Source organism: Paramormyrops kingsleyae, chromosome 9 (assembly GCF_048594095.1).
Source record: "Paramormyrops kingsleyae isolate MSU_618 chromosome 9, PKINGS_0.4, whole genome shotgun sequence".
Lineage (NCBI taxonomy): Eukaryota > Metazoa > Chordata > Actinopteri > Osteoglossiformes > Mormyridae > Paramormyrops > Paramormyrops kingsleyae.
Genome location: NC_132805.1, coordinates 6,344,041 through 6,367,916, shown reverse-complemented (window position 1 = coordinate 6,367,916; position 23,876 = coordinate 6,344,041). Strand labels below are relative to the sequence as shown.

The following is a 23,876-nucleotide window of genomic DNA, read 5'->3' as shown; positions in this document are numbered from 1 at the left end:
AAAAGGTGACGGAAGAAAGGGGGACGTGAGGAACGGAAGAGGAAAAGGCAGAGATGCAAACGGAAACAGAGTTCAGAAATCTTTGAATACAACCCATTTCAAGAACTGCTTACTGACTACTGCTTATCATGTTCTATCTCTGAACTAAACCACACACCGATAAAGAACAAATATATACATATATGTGTGTAAATATAGTTAGGCCTGTACATGCACTGGTATCTCTTCTAACCACATGCTGATAAACAAAAAAGTAGTTATCTTTCCCGCGCTCATCTGTTATCATTCTCTTTTATATCTCTGACCAAAATCAAATGCTAGTAGATAAAAGTCAGACAGAAGCTACTGACAGAGAATCAGAAAGAAACCCGTAATGTGCTTTTGCGTTCCGCCGCCGATCTGAGATGAGCTCGTTTCTCACCGGCCAGAGAGCGATGGAAATGGTATAAAAGCGACTCACACTGCATCCGTGTCATGCACCAAATAAGCATGCAAATATCAACATTTTATTCTGTTGCACATGATTAGTAAATGAAGCAAAAAAAGTTTGACACCACAACAAAAGTAATTCTGCTGATAAGACTGATTATCTCTTTTCTTTATGGGTGAAAAACTGAGATAAGGCTTATAGAAGAGGCTGGGATACATACACTAGTGGGCAAAACTGTGGTAAGAGTTCCAATTTTTAGAGACTGCAGAACTTACTGTAATTCCATTTACTCCAGTTATTTATTTAATCGTATAATGTACGATGTTTATACGATCATTTATAAACATTACTGCCATTATTCGTGTAGTAATTTTTAAAGCGTAGTATCAAAAATGCTAGGTTTTACCATAGTCTGGCTTTCGTTTTACTTGTACGGTCTTTTACACAAAACAGTCCGTAAAACCAGCTGTTAAAGTGAATGTAAAGTATGTATGATAAAATGGAAGAGATAGAAAGAAACAGACGTGGGACCGAGTTTGAAGACAACTCAACAAGCAATTTATCGATCGAACAAACAGCGTAAAAATATCACGGGTCACAAAACAATATGAAATGTTCACAGTCATCGGCTGTACAGACTTCTCTAACTCAGCGTTTTTATTTAAAAAAAATCCCCTACCAGCACCTTCGTACTGTAGACTGCTAAAAAACCTCAGTCTTCCTCAGGCGGAAACACTCTGCACTCACGCACAACACATCACAGCACATCATAGCAGAACACAGCACAGCACAGCACAGCACAGCACAGCACATAACAGCACAACACAACACAACACAACACATAAAACCTTCGATTTGGCTGTTCCCAAAAAAGATAAACAGCTGTTCTACTTGATGGTCTAAGACTACAGTGGAGCAGGCCTTGATTGAGATTAACAATCAGTCCTGAACTTTGGGGTCCTCCACAATGAACTTTGCCGAGGGATGGGGGAGTCCCTTACGATAAGTTTTGCCGAGCGGGGGGTGGGGGGTTAAACACGATTAATTTTTTCTCAGCTGTGAAATACACAGGTAAACTGCGGGGTGACGTAAAACATAATCACTTATGGACATATGAATGACCTTTTACCAAATAACGTAGATCTTTAAAAATTTAAAATCTACAAACAGTTATACTCAGAATAAGCATCTTGCAAAACGTGTGCAAACTCAAACGGATTTGATGGAAATCAATACTTATAAACACCAAGTTTACTAAAAATTTTGGGTTTTTGGCAGACAAAATGAATATGTCAACGGAAGTGAATATGAATTATATAAATTACAGAAAAATGTAGGTGAGGGAAATGTAATTACAATCAATGATTATTATAATGTACAACAAAATTGGTAAAATAATATTTTGGAGGTATACTATTTTGTTAAATTTGATTTTAAGAGTAGTAATATTTAGGCCTAGAGGTTTAAGGGCGACTAAAAATGTTATTTTTTTCTTTTTAAAGAATCTGAATTTTGGACGCCAACTAACCTGTTAATTTCTGGTAAAACTTTTTTAGGTTGATATCGGAAAAACAAACAAATTGACACTGTTGCTCAAAAAGTGACTCTACATAGGCCTACAGAACAGGAATATTTCACAAAACCCTTATAACAATTATATACATTAAAAATATTTATATATATTAATAAACAAACAAATGTTTATTGGCAGTGTCATTACAGAGTGACATATGTGATGTTTTTTTTTGGTGTTACTTTGGTCAAAAATAAGTCAGAGAGAAAAAAAAAGTCAAGGTAGTAGATAGATCCGGCCTGGAAGAGCATAAATCAGTCATACAAAAAAGGAGTTTGGTTTAAAAAATAATTGCTGATACTGTACAACTATAAAAGATACCTGAAAGTAAATACTACTCGTCTGGTCCCCTCCTAGAGAATGTGTGAATTTTGATTTTACTGTTCTGACAGTGAGCAGAGATATGAGGTTGTACCTTTGACTGCAGTGTACTTTGATGTTGATATCCACATATGCGTTGAAAAAGTTCTAGTCTGAAAATTACACACACATACACACATAGACACACGTAGGCCTATAATGCCTTACAACTAATTACAAGCCTGCGGTGCATTCATATCAAAGTGTTTCCATAACGTTAACTGTTGCGCCTACATCTAATAATAAAATTATGATGATTAACAAAAACGTGAAGTGTGAAAACTTGTATGAATGATTCTACAGAGAATAACATGGCAATGCTGTTACTCAAAATAACAAACGCGTGTAAATCAAACAAAGCCCTAGAAATTTTTTCGTCCCCATTTCGCGTTTTATTCACCTACTCTAAGTGATACATGTTGGTAGACTGGCAAAAACATCCTATTCACGTAAACAAAGCCTGTCTAAAACGTACAGGTTTTTTGCCATGAATAATGAACATGCGAACGGAGGTGAATATAAATTATATAAATTACAGAAAAAAGTTGACATGTAATTACAATGAATGATTATTATATTGTTACGATGGACCGACATTAAAATTAGGCGACAGTATACATATTCCTTTACGTGAAACACAAGCTCTGTTGTGCTGTATTCAACTCAGTGGGGAATCACTTTTCTTAGGTGTTCTGAGTGTGACTGTTCTTATTCTGATTGTGATGTTTTCTGGCCATGTACCGTAATTCACATTCTACCATGACGCCAGCTATCTAACTGTTCCAGATCGTTATGTAACGCTATGGAAACAAACCCTATGTGACTGGATTGGTCAAACCACAAATTTTCACTGTCCCGTCGGAAGGTGGCATGACGATGCCCATATCCTGGCTGAATGCCCCCCTCCCCCCCCCCCAGCTTCACCCTGGGTTGTTCAGATGGCTGTAGCCAGTGCGTCCGGTCAATTACCACACCCTCAACACCTGGCATCTGATTTGGCCTGGTTTGGACAAGTTGAGTCTACGGTGCAGCTTTCTCCTGAAATGCGGGTCGTGGAATTAGAACGAGGCCGCAGACCTGAACGGCACACTTGCCTCTAATTTTAGGCAGAAACGCGGTAAACCAGTACATAAATACTGCATGTGGACATAGGTACAGTGCCGGATCCAGGCCGGGAGCTTCGGCAGTGAGAATAAATGTGCTGACAGCCATCGCTGAACAGAGCACTGCTCAAGGCCTCCTCCAGTGCTACGTCTCCTGCGCAACTGGGAGCTGCAGCAGCTGCACAGCCAGGACCACCCGCACTGGTGCCAGGTTGCATGCTGAACTGGTGCATGTGGAGGCACTGTGGTTGCCCCACCTTCCCGCCCACACCCATCCAGCATACGCAATTATTAAGCCCTGCTTTCCTCCCTACGCTCTTGCGTTGAGTGGTTCTGCGCTGCCTGCGTTTCACAAACGTTAGCGTTACCTGCAGCCCTGTTACCAATACGCTAAAACTCCAGTCATTGGTGGGTAACAGTATTTTTCTCAATATTTGCTTTGGAAACACAGTAACACATACAATAAAGATTGGTAGCAGTCATTCCATTATTGATACCTTCATAATGCATTGTAATGCATTCGTAAAGTATTATAAACATGGCTATAAATATTTATACAAAGGCATGACATATTACAGCCATATTTACCATGCATTATAAATGTTCGCAGCTATAATGCACTATAAATACCTTCAATGCATTATAATCGACATTAATCCATTATGAAGGTATTTATAGTGCGTCATAGATGAGCATTCATAATGCATAGTGAACATGGCTATAATGTGTTATGCCTTTGTATAAATATTTATAGCTGCATTTATAATATATAATACTTTATGAATTCATTATAATGCATTATGAGGGTATGTTTAATGCAGTTATATGATTGCTTTAAGTGAAGTGTTATCTCAGGATCTGCTACAGTGATTAAAAATATCTAAGACACACAGAACAAAATATGAGTAATAAGGGTGATTACTAAGAGAGCGGTGATTTTTCAGATGATCATGTCCTACATTGACTATCAAAATTTGCCATGTATCTGCTGGCCCTCATGACGCTGGCACAATATTAATGTGCCATTTGTAGCAACACTGGAGGCCTGATGTGTCTAAAAGATCTTATTATTTATACAGGAATATTTCACCTCGCACAGTGGTTTTGCAAATGAGTAATGTGGGTGGCCAGCAGTGAATGTCTCATAGCAGTTTTGAAACTGTCAAAAAAAAAAAAAAACTAAAAAAACTTTAAAAAACAAAACACAATCTCAAAGTCACGTCAAAGTTGTGCTCTTCACTGCAGATATTGGTTGTTTGACATCAGATACGATTTGGTGTTAGCTAACCAACTAAAGTTATATAAAAATACAGGAGATGCAGCATCATTTAAGCTCTCGGAAGTTTCAGGTCTTTGTATCTCTTTGCTAATTCTATTAATCCCATGTTTCCATATATGGTGACAGCATCATTTTTAAGGACCTAATTACATGCACTCCTTTGACTGAATGAAATAGAAATGCATAAATATATATGCAGAACAAAAAGCTGAGGAAGTATGAGGCAAACCACAGATAACCAAGCGTTCAATGAAAATACATTTTAAATGGGCAAAACAGAGGCGAAATGTAAATGAACAGGAAACGTCTGCACATTAACAACAGCTTCAGATGTGAAAACTGGCAAAACTTACATAAGAAACGAATCACTAATTCACTAGACTCATTTATTTGTTGTGCCTAATTTTCAAACTCATCTTATTTCTCTTTCCCAGAAATTCAATCTGTATAAAACTTTAACTATTAAAAAAAATGCAAAATTAACTGAAATTTTAAAAGTTGAAGAGGTACATTTGCCAAAAGTAAAATAGAAAAAACTTCTTTACAACAAAAATAACATTTCTTATGTATTTCTACATTGTATTGATTTGTTGTGATGATTATTGCTATGATGATAATTGTACTTACTTTGATCCTTCATCGATTCTGAAACCCAGAACTACACTATATGAAAAACTGAGACAGCAATTGGCCGAGAACATTGAGGATAATTCAGCGGAGATGTTTGCACTAACACTGTAAGGCCAATGGAAGCAGAGGGAACAGCGTGAAAAAACAAAGACAAAAAACTTGCTGGATGTGGAGTGAGTGTGACTCAAGCTGAAGGACAAACATGCATAAAACATGTTCTCCAGAATGTCATTTCCATCATTTGACGATTAGCAAATTTTATCGTAGCGTATGGCTTCAAAACTGTTACCAGAACATTGATACACAGACTTTTTTTATAAATACTTTTTCTTATGCATTTTAATATAATGAGAAGGGCAACCATTCAAGATCATCTAAAACCAATCAAATGTTGCGCATTTATAAGTAAAAAGATTAAATTGCGCTTTTAAACTGCATTCCCTCACTTGTGGTTCTTTTGCAAGGGATAGAATTCACCATTGCTTGCATGGATTTCACATAAAAACCTAAAACATACAACTTAAGGTACAACAAATAATTTCATTTTACAGCAAGAAAAATAATTTTATTGTTTTATAGCAATATTTATTTTGAAATTCCTAAAGAATACTTAGACAATTCAGATCAGTCCTTTTTTAGAAACTGATGTGTCTGTGTGTTTGTGGTGTGCGTGTGTGTGTGTGTGTGTGTGTGTGCGTGTGTGTGTACGCATGGGTGTCAACGTTTCAGTACATCAGAAGTTTGTGTATTGTTAATTAAATTCTTATCACCTTTCATTGCACACATCATACATCCCTCCTCAAAAGTTGGTTTCCGACAGCATACAAGCAGAACAATATAGAAAGTATAGACACAAAGTTCGTGTAGAAAAACAAATGCCTACCTCTCATCTCTTGCCGTTCTCAGCGTTCCTTCCCCCTCAGTCTGTCTCAGTCTCTCTTCACTCGTTCTCGCTAAACAAGGGACGCCGAGATAACACCAATTTGCCTTAACTTGTGCCTCTTTCTGCTCCTACCGCACTTTTATTTCTGTCTCTCAGCATCTGAGCATCTGTGCTGGATATCCCACATGCATGCTTCACCCAGGTACTTTCTGACTTCCGATTTTCTCCCCTCTCAACTCTAGCTCTGCCCCCCCCTCTTCCCAGCACCTGACTGTTTGCGTTTGACACTAACCACACTCAGCGAAACACCTGCCCCCACGCCGACCCGTCTCTTTCCTTTTTTTTTCACTCTTCCTTAACACCTGACTGTCACACAGAGAGTACGGCCAATACGGCACCCATCTCTAACTTTTTTCAGTCTGTACCCAACTGAGCCATAAGAGACAGCTGGCATCCTGACCACGCCCATAGTGCCAACTGACACCTTGCCGGGCCAATAGAAGGACCCTGGTGGGAGATAACAAACAACTTACACAGACATTCTTCATAAAAAGTTATTTCAAATTTACTATAAAATACTACATAGAAACATAACAGATTCATGTAAAAATACACCATATATTTCACATACAGGACACACACAGTCCTGTTTTGTTCCAAAAAAAACTCTAAAATGTGTCCCTCCAGCATTCAGTCTTTTAATTATAATGAACTAAATTCTTCCAAAACAAAATGTTATTGTGTAACAGAACACCAAATCTGGAAAATTTAAAAAGCTTCTAAAACACGAATTGCAATTAATAACAATACCAGTTTCATTGAACTCGTAATGATCTATATTTAAAAATATGAAAATATGAAGAAGAAAAATATGTAATGATTAGTATTCAAACTCCATCAAGTCAGGGCAGTTTAAATATCACAAAATGATGAATAATGGGTTTTGTCAGAAATAAAGGATATATAGGCCGAGCTGAATGTACGACTCTAAGCGGAGGTTGTAAATTCAGCATCTTTTGTGGAGACGGAGTTGAAGTTAGGCGAGGAAGCAGGTGTAGATGCGCTATCTGGATGTTGGCCATAGCGATGGCTTCCAATAGGCACATTGCAGCAAAGCACAATAATAGATTGCAGGTGTGTAAAACCCTGGGTCTATGCCAGCATATACATACATGCATCCTGTTTGCGGCCAAGCTGCCAGAACATAGGATGAAGAGCCCCTGGCAAACATTCGCACAGTTATGTTTGCAGGCCATATCTCTCTCTCTCTCATACACACACACACAGGTTACAGTATGTTTGTGGGGACTCTCAATTAATTTCTATGGGGAAAACTCTAATCCCAACATGGCAACCTTAACCCCTGCCCAGCCCTAACCGTAACCATAAGTAACCATCAAAATACGAGACTTTTGGCATTTTTAGTTTTTCGATTATAGTCACAGGTCTTTGTGGGGCCCTGAAAAATGGTCCCCACAATGTAATATAAACATTCCCCACACACACACACTTACATGCACACACACACAAAGAAGACAGCAGACAATCAGTCTGCAAAACTGTCAGCATTTTCAAGCACTCCAAAGCACAAGTACTCTGTGTTGACTCTAAACACCTTGATCTGACGAAATGAACAGGTTGAAGAACTACAAAATAGACACAGCACAACAACACTGACACAAACTGCATAATAAACAAGGTAAATAAACATAAGAATGTACTCACTCAAATGTGTCTTTTTGGGCACTATGTTTCCTAAGACAGAGAAAAAATGGATGAGGTGTATTACTTTCATAGGAGATGGCTTTGTTCATTTTAAACAGCATGTACAGGTCTGAGTCTCGCTGACACACTGCACCATACAGTATTACAGCCCAGATAGTCCACACGGACACTTTCAGTCATACGAACGAGTTGCTGAATGATCGACTTTCTTTCTGCTGTCAGGGACCCTTTTCACAGAGGCCTGCAGCCTTGCTCTCTGTGTACGGACAACTGCAGAGCGGGCAAGTGAAAGTCAGTTTAGGTGTTTCTGAGGGACAGGTGAGGGACAGATATAACAGACCCACTGAGCAGCGCAAGGATACACACGACGCAAGAAGGATTACGAAGGATATACGCAATGTACACACTCATCTTCATGTGCACCAGAGAAAGGCTAGGATTGACCAAGAGAGCAGACAGTGACAGTAAACCTTCCTGGATCTACCGGAGTTACAGTAAACCCTAGACTCTACTGTAAGACGTCCGGTACACGGTGTGGCATCTCCGCAAATACCCCGCAGTACAGCGAGGGGAAAAAACCGCCCGAGACGGAAACAGGCCAAATCGATCGCAGTTCAAGATATTCCAATTACAGCACTGAGGTGAGCTCTGCCCAATTTCAGTGTTGACGCACCACATGGGCAACACTGCGTGTGATGTCGTTTGTTTAAATATACAGCTAAAAAGGAAGGAAACACTCAACTTGGATGTATAGTCACTGACAAATATGACTTTGTATAGAAGGGACCAGCTGAACTCGAAAGACTAATAAACCATAAAAAACTATCTCTCCTTGTTTGTTTGATATGACTTTTACATCTGTTTAATTTGGCATAAATTGTGTACTTTTTTTTTAATTGAGAAAAATGCAGGTTTTTATCTTTATCAATGTTAAGCAAAAGGCTTAAACTGACCTCTGGTGTGCTTTGTTGGGAACATACAGCATGTCGTGTTTATGCCATTTATGTCGATGCGTCTGAACTTCTCCATACCGATAATGAGGTAGCAGGGAGAGTAGCCACGCAGCACCTGGCTGATGAAGCCCTGGCGAAGGCCTACAGGACCAGCCACACTCAGCTACTACAGGATGCGGGGATAGAGAAGAACAACACTCCCATTTCTGGCATTGGTCGTTGCCTCAACACAGCCCAGTGCAGAGGTTCTCAATCACGTTCCTGGAAGGGGGGTAGGAGGGGTACCGGGAACAGGACCGAGAACCACTAGCCTACTGACTCCTTTTTCCACTACGGTGCCATTGGGGCATTCCGAGTGAGAGCCTGAGCCGAACGGACCCCGAAACGCAAATGTAACGCAGGGTTCGATGCGAGGGCAACTGGAGTTCCTGTGACACAACGTTACGGAGAGGGCGGCGGTCCCACGGGGGGGGAAGGGGGCGCAGACACGGAGTGGAAACACGGAGCGCAGTGGGGAGACTTCCGTCTGGCCGCAGGTCTGAGCGCTTCATCTGGAAGAGGGGCGCACATGGAGGGCTCGTTTCCGGGATTTATTTTTAGTGCGATTTGCGTGTCTAGAAATTTAAGTCAGACGAGATAAGTATCGACGGGGTGAGGTGCAACTCACTCACCTTTTGTCTTCAACTTTGAAGGTCGATGTGGGTTTTTTGTAAAGCCAGTTTTGCTTATTTAGCGGAACGCAAAAGTGAGCGATGTTGCAGAGACGCACATGGAAACACGCTGAAATGCGAAGAGGTACCAGCCCTGTGATCGCAGGCACGCACATACAAACAACCACATTTTAATGTTTACTAACAGGCTTAAATATTTTACACTAACTTTTTACAATTTTTACAAAATCGTTATTATGTAAAGTGCAGGAATCCTATACATAGGATCACATAGCAAAGCAACATTTAAAAATTCTGCTTCTAATCCTAATCACATATTAAATTAAGTCATAGCAGAGAACCACATGCCTAATACACAAACACTGTTCCTAAAGAATTTAGCAGTAGAAATAGTACGCAAAAAATGGTTATTAATATAGGCCTATACTATTACTTTGTATAATCTGAGATCAGTTCTTGCATTCATAACCTTAAGATAATATCTTTTCGGTCTTCTAAATTAAAGACAAGACCAACTTGACCACAATTCAGACACTGAAGCACCTGTTTAATGGCACCTTTTCAACGCAACATAAAGCATCAAGAACTCTCGTTTTTTCCGTTGTATTTTACTTAATATTATAGGTTCCGCTCTTACGGAAAAAAATAAGTTCTGAAAAAATGACTGATCTGAGCAACTGGTATAGGGTATGTATTTCAAAATGATTCAGCCGTAGCGGTTTATCTGGTGTATTTTGTATCCCAACGGCGCCCCTCATGGCTGTGTGTCAATGCATCATTGAGCTCCGAGTAACTGGCCAAAGCGAGCGTACATTAAGCTTTCGGGTGAATGTGCAAAACCCAGACTCTTACCTATACAAGCCCGAACCTCAGTTACATTAGACGTATCTACTGTTTTTTTTTCCACTGTAAAACATCAGCTTAGAAATAGCGAACTTGCGAATTAGTTTATTTTAAAAACATTTGATTCAAAACTTCAAAAGGGCTGCAACTCATTCAGCCTCTCTGTATATTTAAAACTTAGCGATGGACCTAATTTCTGTTCAACGACAGAGCCTGCACTTTTCCAATCAACGCAGCTTTAAAGCTCTGTGGCTCACTGGTTTCACTACAGTTATAGGGGGATGAATCTATACAGTTATAGGGGTTGATATTGGTTACAAACTGATGATGCCCATGGGCTATACTAACTAACTGGTTTGGATGGTGGGTGACAGGCATTTCCGGGCACCTCTGCTCATCACCTCCCTGTTAATGTTCCTGTAGACACTCAACCCTTTTCTTCAGATGGCCGTAGAACACAGGTAGCGTTTCACTTTGTGAATCTCTCTCTCTCACACTCTCTACCTTTCCTCTGCTTTAATTCCCTTTGCTAGAACAGAGGTTTTGCTGTGGAGTTTATTACATAAGGGACCCCCAGCTTTCTTTCACTTTCTCACAACCAGTTCAATGATACATGCATATTAGTAGAGAACTGCGCATACAGTTACATGCACAAGTAAATGAAAATAAAGGAGATGCAGAGATGTACTCCATGCATTCAAAAATCACCAAAAAAATGCTGCTAATAACCACTTACACAAACCACAAAAAAACCTATCAGAAAAAGCATAAATGCAGTCTTGTAAATAAAAATCACAAAACCTTTGCACATAGTGGATCAAAACACTCAGATTTCTAGTGCTTTCATAACTGGCCAATGAGGTAGCAGCTGTCCTGTACTGTGCTGAGTGACTGTTACATAACAGTGAGACTTAGAGGACCCCAACTGCCCCCACAGGGAGTCCACAGAGAATGCCTGACTGAATCTCCTGCACAAACTACTCTCGTTAATGATTAACTCTTTCTTTATCTATGTTAATCAGTGCAGTATTTTCATGGAGGACAAAAAAATTGAATTGAATACTGTTAACATGTCAGCAAGTCTAATGCGGCAGCTGCATTTCTGCAGAGTACGATTTAAGAGATTCAAAGAGCAAGAGATGGTACAGAGAATGAACAAGACAGTGAATGACAGAAGCGTGTGAGATGAAGACAAAGAATAACATACCTGTGTAGGGGGAACAGTTACAATCTTCAAAAGTGTGTGAAGAATGATTAGAATGCACAGATGAAACAGAGCATGAGTGAAACAGCAAGTGCGGGGTAAATGTGTTGACGACAGGCCCTGCGCTGCGCTGGTGCAGCGGTTTGCATGAAGTAACCCGCCTGCTGGGTGCCACAGATTCTGCCAGAGTCTGACATTAGCATATGTGTAGGTTCCAAGCCGCAGCACCATACTGTACCCACCAGGGGTGCAACCAGAAATTCTGGGGACCCTAAAAAACTGTCACCTGGGCCTCACTGCTAAGATCTGCCACTTTCAACCAGGAGAAATATGGATCCCCCACAGTACAATTTGCTGACCTGGGTGGTGGTGGTGGTGGGGGGGGGGGTTCACTTCCCTGAGTGCTGGGCCCCTGGATGTGCCTGGGTATCCATGCACCTCCGACACCCTTCACTGTATGGTGCCAAAACACACACTTTGTAATCACTGGAGGCTCCAGTGAGCAGTGCTGACATCATCCCCTCTGTCCTCACAGAGGGATGGCGTATGATGACAGTGGCGATTGCTCACGGTCTCTTGGAAGTCTGCGTCTAGTAACCAAATATACAGCCTTCTGCCCTCTTCATCCGTCTCACAAGGGAGAAGCAGGAACTTAGCAGTCAAAGCTGATCTGCTTCTGTAGTCGCTCAATCTCTGACATTAATTCAGGCTGTTTCCTGTTACTCCCATGACTATTATTCCTGCTGTTTTGGGAGCAAACAGTGATGACATCACTGTGAGGTCAGAAGAGCTGCAGAACTGGAGGCAGAATTTGGACAAGCCAATAGTTAGACCCGACGATGACACATTAAATAGGGAACCAAAGTACGAAGAAAAATATTATTTCAATATAGAACACTCTGAACCAAAAACTGCCTAAAAAAGCCTGAGTAGGAGTACAGACAGGGTGGAAAAAGTTACAATAAAAACTTTCATGCGAAGAGAGCCTGAATGGCATTCTCTTCACTGAGACATCCAGCCGGTGGGGGAGAGGGAGTCAGGTGTGAGAGGAAGTCAGGGAAGCCCTTTAAATGTGCACACTAGATGAGGCACAGGGCGGTGAAAGGAAAGGAGGGGAGAGTGCAGCAGAGTGAAGAGAGACAAGGACAGATAAGCAGAAAGAGAGTTTCGATAGACGAGAATCAGACGAGATGCAGGCGAAATAAGACGATGGAGCACCTGCACTGAAAGAGAAAGCATTTCACACAGATAGAAGATAGAAGCAAGAGGTATATCTGCCAGCTACAAGCAACAATATATAGATATTGGTAGTAGGCAATAATATACAGCTACCCAAATATATACCTCATTCATCTGTCACTGTTGTAATGCAATATACTGTACTTAATGTACAAGCATCTGTAATTACACGTAAGTAGTGAGCCACACTAAAGGTCAAATATGTGGTCCTGGTATTACATAGTTATACACTATTAAATAGGGCACCATGGTGAGTAAGGGTCTCCTCTAGTAAACCTGCAGGTTGCTGTTTCAAATCCCAGAAGAAACAAGACCTACAAATTGTAATCTTTCCGCGGGGTATTAAACCCTTCCGCGAGGTATTAAATGTAAACGTAATCAGAATGTCTTCCAGGTGTAGCAATGGATTCTGAGTTTGTCTTAACGTTGAAATGCCAACTGAGCCAAGAGTTTGTGCGGTCGACGGGGTTAAGTACGTCAAATCGTCCTAGGGGAGTAAGCGCATTTAACAGCGCATTGTGGTGTTTTGTTGCAAAAGAGAGAGGACCAGTACAACACTGCGCGCAACATTACAGCTCATTCTGACGGCATATAAACAGTGCAGCAATTATCAGCAGCTGTTTGTGGTAATTCATGGCAAACCATGAAACTAGCGTCATTTACAATCATCATTACATATTTTAAAGCCTCAGGCGATCAAACGGGAGATATATTTCTTGTAATAAAAATGTCAGAAATAACGTGTAACAGCAGTAAATATGACAATTTCAAAACCAATATTTTCACATGGCAACATTATTGTATATTATTTAAAACATTATTAAATGCTATTAAATCAAACCATCAACTATATATAATTCTTAAGCAGGATACTATTCATTGTCAAAATTTCTGAGTTAACGGTTAGCAAGTAACAATTTTGGAAATTGTATACTGGATTTTGCCTTGGCTTCAGTTAAGATTTTTTTTTGTTCACATATCCACTAATAAAACTGTATGTCACTTAATCGTATCTATAGAGGTCTTACTGCACAGTGTTACTGTACAGTGTTTCAAAATGTCACAACACTATAGGGCCTTACATTACGGAGGAGAAATCATTGTTGTATCAATACAGAAATATTGGTTACAGAAATAGCAAACAAACAAACAAACTAATATAACGGCATTAAATGCACCAGTAGTATTATATGCATATTTTTTATATTGTTTAAATGTTAGGAGCTTATATGTTTTGTCACTGTTGTCGACGTCACCCACCAGAGATTCGTGTAAGAAAGTACCTAATTTCACAATTCTCACCTCTTTTGGAAGGTGCCTCTCTGTTTGTTGGGTCCGATGATTGTGAGTCATTTTCCATTACTTTCCTTTAATCGCACTGTGCCTCCGTGTGAATTACTCTCTATATAAAAAAACACATTTATGTTATAGGTATTTAAATTCTTATTGACATGTTCTAATAATAACTTTTAGGAAGTATTTGCTATAGCTAGCTAACTAAACAAACTATTAATCTTTACCGCAGTTCTAGCGTCCGAGACTTCGCAAGCATTTTAATGTGTAAGCTGCCATTTTTTCGCTGGGGGTGCGCACAAAATAATGTTTTCCACCACTTAGTCGGTGTCCTTTTTAATTCTGTCACGCTCTTTCACTCTCTGTCACTCAGTCCGTCACCCCCCGTTTCTCTCAGCCAGAGGTAGTTGGACTCTAGAGTCTTTTCTAGGGAGGGGAAAGTAGCTGATCGCCGAACACCGGAGACCGGGCAGCCCTGAACTCAGCGGGGCAGCATCCACTCGCTCCACGATCCCCCATTATAAATATCTGTTACAGAAATTTGATGTCGCAATGTGTAATGGATTTTGTTTGGTGTCACGGGGGTCACCCCGTGCATTAGGTTTTATTTGTTTTTGTTTTTAATTATTGTTATTACAAAGAAGTCAGAATCAGTATTAAACGTGAGATGTTTTGTTCCTTTGGTGTTAGTGCTATGCTTTCAATTGCAAAGTAGGACTCCTGATTCCCTGACATGACATGTGCAGACAATGCAACTTTACACCGAAAGTATAGTGAAGCCTTCAAGGCTGAAATTCAGAAGGCTGAACTAAAATAATGTCATATAGAAACACTGGAAAATCCTGCATATTCCTGTTTGCATAGAAAGTCTTTGACGCTTATACATGTATGTATCTTATGTGGTTGTGCGTAGGTTTCTTGCGTGAACTGGCAGTTACTAACAGAAATGATAAAGTCGATTTTCGGCACAGATTGCATGTGTGTGTGCGCGTGCATGTACCCTGTAAAGGGGTACCATTTTATCCAAGGTGTGTCCCCGCTGTGTGATCCGTGCAGCCTGGGATAAGATCCAGACCCCCGGAATCCTGTCCAGGGTGATCGTTAAGAATATGGATGGACGGATGGATGGTAATGTCATTAGGAATGTGGGGTTAACCTCTGGTCAAAGACGGCATTACGTAATAAAAAAAAAACATTTACAAAAGCCAGGCAACTATCTGAAAATGTGTAATGTTATTATACTAATTGCATATTTTTCATTTAATTTAGTAAGTTTAATCATCTACTTTATATCAACAGATGTTATTAAATCAGGCTTCATGTAGCAACAGGTATAAATACTCCAAATACTAGCGGCAAAATGAGACGCCCTGTAAAATGACAATGAAGGGACGGTCTTTACTATCCCTCGGCGATTTGCATGATAAATCACGTTAAATGGCACATCCATGGAGTTTAGGGTGACCAGATAATCCATGTCATCCCGGACACCTTGAGCTACTTCAGGTTTTACAAACTACCTTAAAACCGAAAGGCTCCTGTGCTTGGTTAAATAGTTCAGTTCTTCTCGTGCTTTGACAGGTTTGTTTCTTTGACTGAAAGATTCATCCAGCTGTTCACATTAACATTAGTGACACGTGCATGATTATAGGAGACTGACCAATCAGCACACAGCAAGAACTCGGTACTTAAGTGAAATCCAGGTCCTTTTAATTGAAATGGTAGGTTGCAAATCCTGTCCTAGCTCAAAGTGTCCGGGATGACATGGATTATGTGGTCACCCTAATGGAGTTTGCTATGCGAAAATGTGTGAGTCTGCGTGTAGGTGGAGTGATGTTTATTTAGGGTGCTTTGTAGGGTTTCGTAGAAGAGCTGAGACGGAAACAACATCAGTCCTCGGAACTTAAGAAGTATAGCACATTATAACAAAGAATAGATACTGCAGGTAAATTGTTTAGGGAGCTAATAAATGCGCCGCTGTTAAAACAGCCTTGCACAAGAGACCCATGAATTAAGACAGCCTGTGGTTCCCTGTGAATTTAAGTTTACAGTAAGCAAAGTAACTGACTCGGCAGTGTTTTACGTGTATTGCTATTAAGAACATTACGTCTAAAATAGAATGCGTGAAACGTGTGGTCTGATATTCTGGAACAGGAATATACAATGGAAACAAAATCCATTAGTGTTCCTGAAGGTGCACACTTGTAACTAGCCTTACACAGTGAGGCGGCGCAGCTGGCGGTCTGCCCTCTGTTAGGTTAGTCTACAATATTCATCTGGACAGCCAATGGCAGCGCCGCATATTCCGCACGGGCAAAGGCCAGTTCCTTTGGCTTCTAGGACTTTCTCAGGTGATGTGGGAGTGGCAGGAACAAACAGAGGGTTATTGTGGATAAAGATATATGACATACGTAGACTATGATAATAACAGAGGTTTGAACAGGGACAAGCTGTGTTTCATTGGCTGCCGAACTGTCCCACAGTTTGGGGCGCTGTAGTGGAGACCTTGGGAAAAGAATGAAAACCCAAATCTTGCCGTTGGGGAAGGCCACCCCGCTTGCACGTACTAAAGAACACAGCTGGGTGAGTGTATCGCTTTAGTCAGTGATGATTCAGGACAGCAATCAGCTTTTAATGCTGGAAGTGCTGAAAACCGTTTACTAGATAAGATGCAAACCATCCAAGTAGAGATTGAAGCAGGCTGATGCAGAGCTTGAGTATGTGGAGGAGTAAGGAAATTAGATACTTAGATGCACATTTATTTTTCTATGTCCTGCACAAGGTGATCAAGATTGACAGTCCTGGTTAGCAGAGTCTTGACTGAGACTGCAAGTGGAGCCTAGTGCTTTTCAAGGGCTTCAGAAAGATGACAAATGAAGTAATTCCTGAGTTATTCTGCTTTTAATTACAGCGGCTGAGCTGTTATGTTAGGGTAAATATGGTGAGTACATGGTGGCTCATGGGATTAGCTCTCTGGGGGTTCAGATTGCCTTTGCATACTCCCCATTTGTTGCATAGGTTTCTTCATGTGGTCTGAAAACCTACAGTCAGGTGAATTGGTGTCTCGAAATTCCTCATAGTGCGTGATTGTGTCTGTGCCCAGGGGGGTCCTCTGACTTGTGCTTCCTGGGGAAGGTTCTGCGTCCCTAAAATAGCCTTGTGCTGCAAAAGCAAGTGGAATATAGATGGCAAATACTGCATGGGGATCTTTACACAATTTAGCAATGGACAATGTTTTTTCAAATTTAAGCTTATACAGTTGTTCATCAGCGAGACAGAATCAGTGTTCCCATAGGGCAAAGTAGTTGTATTCCTTTTAGTGCTATAAGGGATTATATTAGGTAATATAATCACGTCTTATCGAACAATTCCATGAAGTTGTTGCCGCTAATATTAATTCCTTTTTAACAAGATTAGCTAGAACTCTGCGCTGTAGCTCATTATTCAATGATCTGCCAGTAAATCAGTAATTCATCAAATAATCACACCAAAAATCTATTCAGTCTATGCTATGACATCCAGTTCATAACATAAAGGATTATAAGTCATTTAAAATGGGAATAAAGAGGTCTGAGAACACAGGGCTGAAATATTTACAGAGCTGGAGCTTGACACTACACACTATATCAGAAAATGTTATAGAATCAATATCCAGTACAGACTATTTAGAAAGTATTTGTTATCCTAGTTTAACTGGCCACCTATGAGTATCTGACAGGAAAAACCAAAACTGCCAGGCTGCAAGCATGTGAACGCTGTCAGATATGCCCATCTGCGTTCCGGCGTGAGCTGGGCTGCCTTTACCTTCACCAAACTGTGTGTGGTTTTAACGTAAAGGGGCAAGACAGGAAACTTGTCCACATAGCCTCACCTCTCAGTTTTTGCAGCCCTAACCTCTTTCCTAGACCCCAACCGCCCAGACCGAGCCCAAGTAGTACGTTTTGGCCGCCACTGCCACCCCCCCCCCCCCCCTTTTAGAAGCCGCTACCAGTGTCCTACTTACCCCCTCTGCTTAACTGGAGATACGGGGCCCCTCCGTGAACATGTATGTACCACAGGTGTGTAGGTGACAGACACTGCCAGCCCAACTATGTCTGCACATGGGGGGGCTGTGAGGGGGGGCCAAAGGGGTAGCTGGGGGAGGGGGGGGGGCAATTAATCAGCGCTCTATCACTTCACCTTCAGTTGCCGCTTCTTTTATGTCAATATGTGACTCTTTCACATTTTGCATTGTTGAGTAAAATATGCATAAGTGTGATTCCGCCAACATCACGAAACACCTGTTTTGTAATTAACTTGATGTTTTCCCAGAAAGTGCAGCACTCTTGTGAACAGGGGACTTTCTAGCTATTGAAAAGACCATGTGCCAAGTCAAGTGTACCTGGGGCTTGACTTATTTTTTAATTTTTTTTAAGGAAGATTGGCATTGGGGCTAAAATACTCAGGGCAGTAGCCCCTAGTGATGGGACCTACCGACGCCCAAGACTGTGATAGTGTTGGTGGACAGACAGGTGAACGTCGACCTACTGAGTCTCAGGTATCACGATCCACAAAGATAACCTTACATCAGCCAGGTGGTATGGTTCACCAAACAGACAAATGGAAGACACCTTTCCACATTTCTGTAAGAATGTAATTAAAATGTAACACAAGAATGCTTGACAATCCCCAGCCTACATTATCTATGAAATTACCGTTGGGTAACAGTTTCTGTGAATATGCTGTAAAGTCCCTTTCTGAAGTGCAGTGACTAAACATTGCACATCAGCAACAATGTTATGATTTCATCTTCTCCCAACTGCTCACCCAGTTCATGGTGACAGTAAGCCTGGAGACCTTCAGAGGTGGAAGGGGGCTTAAACATCTTGGAAGGGATGCTAGATAATCACGGGGCACATACACATATTTTAGAAACCAAATGATGCTATTACCTATTTAAATCATGTTTTGTTATGCTATTTAACAGACATTGGGCAAAGTGCTTGAAAACAACCAATGACTGCAATAAACAAATTATTTTTAATCAGATTTTGAAATATTTTAACGTGTGTGATGAAATTGTAGACGGTATTTATGCTTGTGTGAGTTCAGAAGAGAGTAACTGAGTGTGCATGACTGTGGTTGAATGGAGCTCAGTTGAAAGGTCTTTTTGAATGAGTTGTGTTCCTTTAGATGTGGACAATCTGCTTTATTACAGTAACACCCTGATGTTTGTCACCTTACTGGAACATCCCCATTCACAAAGTAAAAAAAACACACACACACATATCAACAGGGGCTGAAGGAGTCACATTCATTTACTTTGTGAGCATCATCCCTTTTGTCTATCTTTGCATTTCACTGTTTGAGTTGCGTATTTTTCCCTCAGTCTTTGTAAGAGCACATGTCTTGTTTCCACTTGATAAGAATAATATTATCCCAAACAGATAAAGCTGTCTGCATCTGGTGATGCTTTCATTCTTTTTTGGCAGACTGCCCAGGCACAAGACTTAGTGCCGATGGGTTGCAGTCTCCACCACGTCTACCAGCCAATTATGGTCACCCCACCCCTTAAAGCCGTCCAAAGTTATAGGTGCAAAAGTGTATTTGATATGTATTGAGCGTTACCACTGTGCCTTAACTAATCCATCCATCTTTGTTATTTCATGTTAGAAGACAAAAAAACATAAAGGTGAATATTCTGAAGTCTGGGAATCAGGAAGAGCTCAAAAGCACCATCTTTTGGGGGGTGAGGTACAATGTGTGTAAAATTCACCACTGTAAAATCATGCACCATAAACAGGGACAGTATCTTCAGTGAAAGTTAACTTAGCTAAGTTCACAGGTAAGTTAGCATCTGTCTTGAATAGATGAAAACTGGGAAAACAATGTGAAACTGGATGTGTAATTACTATATAAAGGCAAATAAACAGATGAATTACATCTAAGTACATCTAGCCTGTGATGCATTTTCCCAAAGCATCACTTGGGTAAACTTTTACATTTGTTATTTGAGTGTTTTTGTGCAACACCGTCTACTAAGTTTACATTTCTACTCCACAAACATGAAAATATATCATGAATGAAGTACATACACCAGACTTATTAAAGTAAAACCATGTATTTCCAAATCTCTTGGAAGTAGGAATTATGATGCATACTGCAAAACTATATTACTATGTTAGAACACTACTTAGAAAAATATTATAAACAACTCAAAAGAACATGGCAAAAAAATGTATAGTAAAATGCATATATAGTTAATATTATTTAAATACTGTTTTTAAATAATACCAGCATGTAACAATGCAACTAGGGCTGAGTCAGTATAACCCTTTGAATCAAAGTGTATTTTATTGATGGAGCCAGCAGAGACTTCATATTTTGGGCTAGTTATTAAAATATTTCTCTGACAGAGTCTCCACCAAAGTTAAAATAATTAAAATAAATTAACACAAATAAATACGGCGATAAACACTCTTTGCCGTTTCTATTTTTGTTCTTGGTGGCAACCCTTTTAAAAAAAAAAAATGGGCAAATATAACACAGCGGAAATTCATAAAGTGCTCAGCAGGTCGTACACGCTGTGAAGATGTCGCAGATCATTAATCAGGTGGCGTGTGCTGTGCTGCTTGTTGGTGGCGTAGTGGCTGCGCCTGAGGTCGTGCCATTACCCTCCAAATAGATGTCCTACATTGATGGATATAAACAAGCCTGAAAAAGAGAAAGAAAAACAGTCAACAAGGAAAGCACACTTTGAAATAAGCGAATGATGGATTTAGCCTGCCATGAAAGGTGTGTTTGAGGTGCCTGTGTGTATTACTCATTTTTTTCTTAAGTGTTGCATGCTGGGATTGTCGAGGAATAGGCAGCCCTGCGACTGCGTTACCTGTCGCCTCTGTGTGCAGCTTGGAACCGTCCGAACTGGTCACTTGGCAAGAGACAAAGGTCTTTCTCCCCTCGACCTTATCGAGGACAGAGTCAATCAGCACCACGCTGCCCAGGGGAATGGGACTGGGTGGCATAGGAGAGAGAATTCAGATGGCACAGATTACGATGCACAACGCACACTACAAACTCACGTTAGTACTAAAGTAACAGACTCCTGTAGCTCAAGAAGTAGACCGGTATTGTGCTAATAACACAAAGGTCATGGCTTCAACTCCCAGGGAACACACATAAATTGTAACCCTTCCTCACTGTAAGTTGCTTTTAAGAGTCAGATAAATAAAGTAATAAGCGATTAATACAATTCCTATAATGCCGTTTCAGTAACTCGTAAGTCACTAATCTTGAAATAATATTTTAAATGAAGGAACTGGATTGAAAGATGCTGAATTTGATTATGATGCCTTCTTTCCTGATGAATAAGACTGGCAGCTGATTTGTCAACTCACCTGCAGTAGTTGATATTGAGGTTGGCTGTCATGACTATTCCAGAGAGGTATCCAGCGAGGGTACCCAACGAAGTATCGATGATGGTGGCTATAGCACCGCCATGGACATTCCTGTGGGTGCATTATCATGTTAAGGAGACCGTCCATTAACACAAAAAGTCATACAGTACCGTGTAAAAGTCTTAGGCAGTCATAGAAAATATTTAAATGATCTTCACGTTGGTGTAAAACTTTGCTGTTATGTCTGTCAAACTCAGCTAATTCACTTCAAAATCTCTCCTAAAATCACCCCAGTGTTTGCAGCAAATGTCCAATGTACCCATATTTTTTTTGACTCCACCACTAGTGCCCCTCATATGGCTAGTCAATACCTCACTGACTTTTTAAAACTATTTAAATGAAGTAATTGGGTGAGCTTGTGATAAAATGTAACAAATATATTGGGATGGTTGGTGCCCCTGAGGAGAGGTTTGGGAAGTGATGCAGTGTTCCTCTAGCCATCCAACAAGATATCAATAAAGTTTTGGAGAACAGAAGAAATCCTTGTTAATTTTCATTGTTTCTCTTAATATGCATAGATTGTGATGTTATTTGTTCTGGGCAAATATATATTTACTACCCAGATAAAGAGCTTTAAACATTTCCTTTGCCTGAGAGTTTTGCAAAGTACTGTATTTTGATACGTTTCTGGGTCCTGTGAAATCCTTTCATATGTATTTCCTTGTGTATAGCCCCCCCCCTTTCCGTGTCCTCTGAAATCACTCCCCTGCCTAACTGCCTGCCTGTATGTCACACTGTGGTCCAATGTCATTTCCAGTCACTGTATATCTGTATGTGGATGGTTTGACAGGAAAGCCCACTTCATTTGACTAGATTAACTGATTGAGACATTTAAAAGTTTCTTAAGAAATATAAATTAAACATCAGTAAAATTAAAAACAGTTACAGGATCTTATCCTTATGATCTGTCAATTCATTTAATGAAAATGATCTGCATGCAGGTGATGTCAGCGGACGGCCGCTAACCCGGGAGGGCCCTCCAGAAGATGGCCTGCTTGGAAGATGCAGACGCAGCGCTTTTCCGACTTGTTCATGAAGACGACATACTCAAAAGCTGCACCCTGCTCTTCTGTGTTCCGGGTGAAGAGGCGGGCCTTCTCCTTCAGCAGCTTACTGAGACACTTCCCGCCTGAATTACAACACAGAGACAATGACATATAACAACAAATGGGTAACAGACACATAAGAACACATTCTTCTATATTTTATGATGCCTAAAAGCATCACATAAAAGCCATGGGGATACTTTAAGTTATGTTGCACACCTGCTGCGTATTTGAGTGTGCGATTATAGCTGGGAAGTCTCCCCCATCCTCCTGGCTTCTTTTCACCACCCTCCATCTCCTTCTCGCAAAGGCTGTCGTAATACTCATACAGCCTCCGCATCTCCGTGCTCCAGGAAGGGTTGGGGAGGCTGTAGTCACGGGGTGGAGAGGAGAGCAATGGCCATTCCGACACCTAGCGGAGATTAAGAATATTACGTAAATAGGCCAAACTTTCGGGAAAAGCCACATGGAAGAAATGGTCAGTGCTTACTCTGCATACTTCTCTTTCAGTTTAACAATGACTGGATCAACGCGAGCAAAAACCTTCTTACCGACACAGCGCGAGAGCTGAGCCAAGGAAGCAGGGCTGTTCTGGGGATCAGCCGCAGGATGGCGCTCCTGAGGGGACGAGCGGAAACGGTGTGCAGCACGGTTTGGCAAAATACTCTAGTCACCTGCAAACCGTGTCGTAACATGACGACCAGAAAAGACACCCGCTTTGACTCAAGATCACTGCCTATATTAACTGAAATTAGCCTCTTTTAACTGAATATAAAAAAGCTACACATATACCGAACAGAAATTTAACGGAAGTTTTCTGGAGCGAAATACGTCCTACGCAAAGACTAAGATATCCTTATTTTAAGTGTTTCATTACAAATACGAAACGCGCTATAAGTACGGTTCTCAATTGGATGACAACCCTTTAACTTTCCATCCGGTATCGCTAACGTTTAATATTACATAGCTAAACCCAAAAAATCAGTAATAACTACTTTGCTAGATACTGATAGAATCCGTTTTATTTGAAAATGTCGCTTCACTCATATACACCATATAGAATAACGAAACGTGCGGCGATCCATGCCCGCCTTATGCTTCCTTTTCGCCGGTAAATGACTTTCAGTTGCAGTTCGGCACGTAACCTTAATGACCACTTCCTGTGGAATCAAGGCGCTGGCAACTTTGGTCATGTGGTACTGATCCTT

The 23,876-nt window shown here is 40.7% G+C and overlaps 2 protein-coding genes and 1 long non-coding RNA gene across 12 annotated transcripts in view; 1 reads left to right on the top strand and 2 right to left on the bottom strand.

Moving 5' to 3' along the window:
• The window catches only part of rorc (RAR-related orphan receptor C), a 26,017-nt gene extending 11,409 nt beyond the window's left edge, over positions 1–14,608 (bottom strand). For 2 of the 6 annotated variants that reach the window (XM_023801432.2, XM_023801433.2), the window contains exons 1-3: positions 14,414–14,608; positions 14,196–14,295; positions 7,984–8,013 (exon numbers count right to left, since the gene is read on the bottom strand). In XM_023801432.2, the coding sequence (XP_023657200.1) occupies positions 7,984–8,013; positions 14,196–14,253 (88 nt within the window). In that variant the 5' untranslated portion in view covers positions 14,254–14,295; positions 14,414–14,608. Of the gene's footprint in view, positions 1–6,258; positions 6,329–7,983; positions 8,014–9,014; positions 9,032–9,607; positions 9,717–14,195; positions 14,297–14,413 lie in introns of those variants that run through there. The other 4 variants (XM_023801437.2, XM_023801436.1, XM_023801438.2 and 1 more) reach the window with 4 other exon arrangements.
• On the top strand, positions 14,196–23,307 carry LOC111838447 (uncharacterized). Of its 3 annotated transcripts, none has more exons than XR_002836877.1 (4): positions 14,196–14,237; positions 18,602–18,723; positions 22,564–22,793; positions 23,179–23,307. It is a non-coding gene; the product is annotated as an uncharacterized lncRNA (long non-coding RNA). The 3 variants fall into 3 exon arrangements; XR_002836875.1 differs by lacking the exon at positions 14,196–14,237 and adding an exon at positions 16,574–16,769 and having other exon boundaries at positions 18,606–18,723; XR_011992902.1 differs by lacking the exons at positions 22,564–22,793; positions 23,179–23,307 and adding an exon at positions 19,658–19,675.
• Positions 20,268–23,876, bottom strand: them4 (thioesterase superfamily member 4). 3 transcript variants are annotated; one of them, XM_023801440.2, is made up of 7 exons: positions 23,760–23,876; positions 23,220–23,342; positions 22,888–23,080; positions 22,589–22,751; positions 21,563–21,673; positions 21,055–21,179; positions 20,268–20,879 (listed from the first exon to the last, which is right to left on the bottom strand). In XM_023801440.2, the coding sequence occupies exons 1-7, from the start codon at positions 23,859–23,861 to the stop codon at positions 20,836–20,838; spliced, it is 861 nt and encodes a 286-aa protein (XP_023657208.1). In that variant the 5' UTR covers positions 23,862–23,876; the 3' UTR covers positions 20,268–20,835. The 3 variants fall into 3 exon arrangements, with proteins under 3 accessions (XP_023657208.1, XP_023657209.1, XP_023657211.1); XM_023801441.2 differs by having other exon boundaries at positions 23,814–23,876; XM_023801443.2 differs by having other exon boundaries at positions 23,722–23,841.